Source organism: Etheostoma spectabile, chromosome 9 (assembly GCF_008692095.1).
Source record: "Etheostoma spectabile isolate EspeVRDwgs_2016 chromosome 9, UIUC_Espe_1.0, whole genome shotgun sequence".
NCBI lineage: Eukaryota > Metazoa > Chordata > Actinopteri > Perciformes > Percidae > Etheostoma > Etheostoma spectabile.
In genome coordinates this window covers 9,689,661-9,694,295 of record NC_045741.1, presented here as the reverse complement: position 1 = coordinate 9,694,295, position 4,635 = coordinate 9,689,661, and the positions used below count along the sequence as shown (strand labels likewise).

Sequence of the window (4,635 nt, the reverse complement as noted above, 5' to 3'; positions counted from 1 at the left end):
TTTTTGCTATGTTTTATGCCACCTGTTCTCCAGCTGAGTGTGGCTGTGGTTACTCTCTACGTTGCTTGTTGTATTTTCTCCATTTCACTTTTGTTCAAAGGTTGTTATATATTTTCTATGCAGGCATTAGTGTTTTACAACTTTTTACTTTCCTTCTCATCTTTCTTGTTGTATATTTTTTGTTGTGAATGTGTTTTTTTTTAGAATCTACTGTAGGTCTGAGTTTTTAAATTATTGTGTATGGTATAAAAACAAAGAAGTAGTTAAAAGTAAGGAATTGGGTTTGAATGACAAGCTTTGGTTATTCTTTGGGCAAAAGTCCCAGGGTGGCGTTGTCAACATTTTTACCTGAATCACAATTTAGCCGACACCCCTCCTCCTGTTTGGTTTCATCTGGAATGAATAAAACACAAGTTATCAAATGAAAAACACGTGGGTCAGTCCCCATACAGGAGTTTAAGTCCCTCAGTGGTATGGTTATGTGTGTATGCAGAGATTTAACTGCATTGTTACATGCTCTGCAACATTAAAATAAATATTGTGTACATAATTCTTCATTTCAATTTAAAAGGCTTACTTTCACAGGTGGGGAATGGATGATTCCACTGTCCATCTTGGCCACATCTCAGCACTGAACTGCCATTCACATATTTCCCAGGTCCTTCACAGCTGAATTTGAGGAGGCGGTCAGGAAGAATGGGATCGTCATTATCTGGCAAACCTTTCACTATAACCCCTCCAACTGCAGGCGGGGGGTCGCAGCTCAAAGCTGAGTAAACACAGTCAAAAAAAGAAGTGGAACAGGGCAAGAATTTAATGTACGCATAAATAAACAGCCAAAGTCCCACAGAGAGCAGAGCTTCTCCACAGAGTTACTGAGTGGGAGGAGGGTGCGTTGTTCCACATTCCTTTTTTAGTAATGTCCTCAATGTTACAGGACTCATCGATAAGGAAGCAACCTTAGAGATATTTGTTGTTGAATTATTTCGGCTTTGTTTCTGAGAAATCCTGTTTCATCTGTTATTTCGGTATGGTGGCCGACATGTTCAAGTGCTACAGTTCCTATGAGCCTCGGCCATAGTTGCCATGGAGAAAAAGCCAGTGAGAAGTGCAAACCCCATTCAAAAAGCTTTTGGCGTTTCAAATGTGAACAAAACACAGCGCCATAGTTTGATTCCCAGAAGCACAGGTGCCTGTAATAGTTCCCCCGACTTTGTAACTCTTGATGACTCAAATGCTGAAGAGCAATAATAGAAAACAACGTTCCAGTGTAGCTTCAACGTTAAGTCAAAGCTGCTGCTGTTTTTTTTTTTTAAGACTTACGTTCACATATTGGCACATGATTGGTCCATTTGTCCAGCGTACACGTCCTGGTGTCATCCTTACTTACCATGTGATACCTGCAATCAACAGCACACCAAAACGTTCCATTATGACAAGAAAACTCCATCAGAGAAATCACCAAGGGGAGAAAAACACTGTGGAAAGTTAAAATCTTTTCATGATCTCACTTATATATCATTCAAAAAATGTATTTTAACCTGCCCTACTCAGCATTCATAAGCAGTTTACACAGTACACCAGACTATAAGGTAATTGTGAGTATATATGTGTCACTCTAACTCCTACTGTGAAGCACATAACACATCATTTAATGGTTAAAGTTATTTGTGATCATATAAAATGTGTTCATAAATAAAGTGTCTTTATATAATTGTAGTCACACAACTGTACTTTACATAACTGTGCATTGTGAATAATATTTTAAGTGTCTAAATACTTGTTATAAAGGCTGTATTAGCATCATGTCTACAGTTGTTTTATTGAATCGTTCCAGATGCACCTACCCTTCATTACAAAAGTATTGGACTGTTGTTCCAAAAACAAACTCTTCCCCGCTGATTATTTGATAATAGCCATTAGGGGTGTCATCGGGAAGTACACATGGCTTTACTGAAAAAAGAAAGAAAATAAGAGATCATTCATTAACGTTTCTAAAAAAGTAAAATTGTAGTTTAAACTTTATTCTTTAAGGCTTCATTGTTAGATTTGAGTTAAAAGCACTAACAAACTGGAAATGACCTGATTTAGTTCTTTTGATAATAATAACTTTGAACAGCAACCATAGTATTCATTTGTTGCTTTGAAGAAGCAGTTTGATTTCCAGTCACTAGAAAGTGCATAATGCATTCCCCCCCAACTCTTTCAGTACCATTTCATTAATTACTCTCGGAAAGTTCAATAAAAAAGTTTTAAAGATATTTCCAAATGTTAGAATGCACACATGTATCTCTAAGTATGGACAATTCATTTAATGCAATTATAATCATGTCAATAGTAACCTGATTACTGCAGGGAGTCACCCAAGTTGCAACACAATAAAGAGAGGAGCAGAAAGCCGTTTAACTCACGGTGGCATCTTCCCCGACTGATTAATGACCAGCCGTTCTCTGTACATGCATATTTGGTGGGTGGGAATGATGTATAACCAGTTTCACAAACGAAATGGGCAATGTTTCCTTGTTGGTACACAGCTTTTTTGGTCACTGCTGACACATGGGCGTGAGGAACCACTGGGAGATTTGGACATGCTAAAAAACAGCAACAGGGGGGAGAAAAAATCAGAAATTAACTAAGTTGTCTTCTTGTCATCCATTGGCTACAAATGCAAGTCAGAGTCATATCACAAACTGTACATCAGAAGATCTTTTAGCACCGTAATATAACATTGAGAATATACTGGACACTGTCCTGTAAGTAAGCCAGCCATCATAACACACAGATCCCTCTTCCCTTAACCCAACAAACAGATGCACTTTCAGAAAACAAATTAAAGAAAAAAAACAAACTACTGCCTTACCATTCTGTGATAAAGAAACCTCCACGTTCCCCCACAGCTGGAGAAACAAAAGGATTAAAGGTAATTGCATTTGGACAAGCAACTGGGCAGTGGCCGAGACTAACTGAGGCTAACTTCTTTGACAACTGTTCTGCGTGTTTGTCCCGAGCCTCAGTCCTCGGGGAGCACCAGGGGTCAGCACACGGCCTGCCCAGCAGGATTACACAACAAGACATAGATGAACACACACAGCACGCGCTGTTCAATCTCTTGAAAAAGTCACATACATTTGTTTGCCAAAATCATCACAGTGACTTATTTTGGTTTTCTATTAATTTTTTTTTCAATCACAAAATATACTCATAACATAGCTAAACTTTTGGGATGGAGATCAGAAAAAAATGATTATCATAAATCACATCAATAACAACGACAAATAATAAATCTAATACACAACAGCATTAAGGCAAACATACATTGTTTAGCTTGAAGAAGGCACTTGACTGTTTTATGATATTATATCTTCAACTGACTTTGCTTAGAAATGTAGAATATAAAGCTCAAGGATTGATGTTTTAAAGCATCCACCGATGATGAAACAGTTTGGGTCCAGTTTGCTTACCACGTTCAATATTACATCAGTAGCGCTGATACTAGATTACAAAGTCCAATGTAAAAATCATTAAGTGGAACAATTGGGCAATAAAAGAATATTTATGTTTTGTTTGTGCATTTGTTACTTCTGTTAACACATTTTGTAAGCTGCTGTTTTTAAAAGGTGCTCTAAAAATAAAGTTATTAGTATAATTATTATCATATTATTAGATATTATGATTATATTAAGGGGAGACACTACAGGCAAAACCATAGTTTTTTTAAATTGCTTTTTTACTTATTTCAAGTTTAGTTATCAGGGACAATGCACGCTACAATGCATGAAAGTAAAATGTGCTAGAATTAGCCTTGAGGTTATTTTACACCCGCTGTCCCTAGACTGGTGGTGAGAGGTCACCCTAAAAAGAGATAAAAACGATTAAGCTGTCAATTATACATCCAGATTTGGCCCTATACAAGACAAGTTGATTATACTAAAGCTAAAAGACAATAACATGAACACATAAAGAACAGTTAGGTGAGATCAACACAAATGAACACACAGCTGAACTTTCGGACTAAATAACAAATGAGGTGTAATAACAAAGACATACAGTACATGGTGGCCATGCACAAAAACAACACTGCAGCATGGCAGCAGTTTTAGTGCCTGAACTAATGTTGACAGAAGCTATGTTTTCCATCCACACGTTTCTATCATTCATCATCACATGTCATTTCTATGTAAATTAAGTGTTATCGAATGAAAAATGCCTTATGGAAACAGTCAATGGAATTTCATGAACGTTGATTCAAAGGAAATATGGTCGGATTTTATCTTGATCGATATACGGCTTATGCGATAAACGCTGATGGAAACAATATTTGCAGAATAAATAATGAACTGCCATTAAGTTTTAGGTCATTTTATGGTTGCAACCCGACACAAAACGAAGAAGAAGAAGAAGTTTTAGTTCATTTCCGTCCAGTATTTCCGCTCTGTTTGAACACATGGCGGGTGTCAACAAAGACAGAAGGAAGTGGACGAACGAGGAGACGAGAGACTTTTTGAATTTAATTTACAGGAACTCACGAAGGAAATGGCCGACAAAGGTTACAACAAGCCGTGGGACGACTCGAAAAAGAGTTGTCTCGCAGCGGTGCCGGAAATAAAATAAAAGGCAAGTTGCATCTGCATCGTC

General features: G+C 37.4%; 2 protein-coding genes and 1 long non-coding RNA gene across 6 annotated transcripts in view; 1 reads left to right on the top strand and 2 right to left on the bottom strand.

Moving 5' to 3' along the window:
• cfhl5 (complement factor H like 5) overlaps positions 1–3,063 on the bottom strand; it is a 13,411-nt gene extending 10,348 nt beyond the window's left edge. The window contains exons 1-6 of one of the 2 annotated variants that reach the window (XM_032527115.1): positions 2,861–3,063; positions 2,412–2,591; positions 1,848–1,953; positions 1,324–1,400; positions 578–769; positions 349–393 (exon numbers count right to left, since the gene is read on the bottom strand). In XM_032527115.1, coding sequence (XP_032383006.1) covers positions 349–393; positions 578–769; positions 1,324–1,400; positions 1,848–1,953; positions 2,412–2,591; positions 2,861–2,930 — 670 coding nt within the window. In that variant the 5' untranslated portion in view covers positions 2,931–3,063. The remainder of the gene's footprint in view (positions 1–348; positions 394–577; positions 770–1,323; positions 1,401–1,847; positions 1,954–2,411; positions 2,592–2,860) is intronic. The other variant, XM_032527116.1, reaches the window with a different exon arrangement.
• The window catches only part of LOC116696265 (complement factor H), a 47,998-nt gene that overhangs the window by 29,487 nt on the left and 13,876 nt on the right, over positions 1–4,635 (bottom strand). The gene's annotated exons all lie outside the window — the stretch shown is intronic.
• LOC116696270 (uncharacterized) overlaps positions 1–4,635 on the top strand; it is an 18,794-nt gene that overhangs the window by 3,169 nt on the left and 10,990 nt on the right. Inside the window, exon 2 of the long non-coding RNA XR_004333666.1 lies at positions 1,182–1,189. This is a non-coding gene — a long non-coding RNA (uncharacterized LOC116696270). The remainder of the gene's footprint in view (positions 1–1,181; positions 1,190–4,635) is intronic.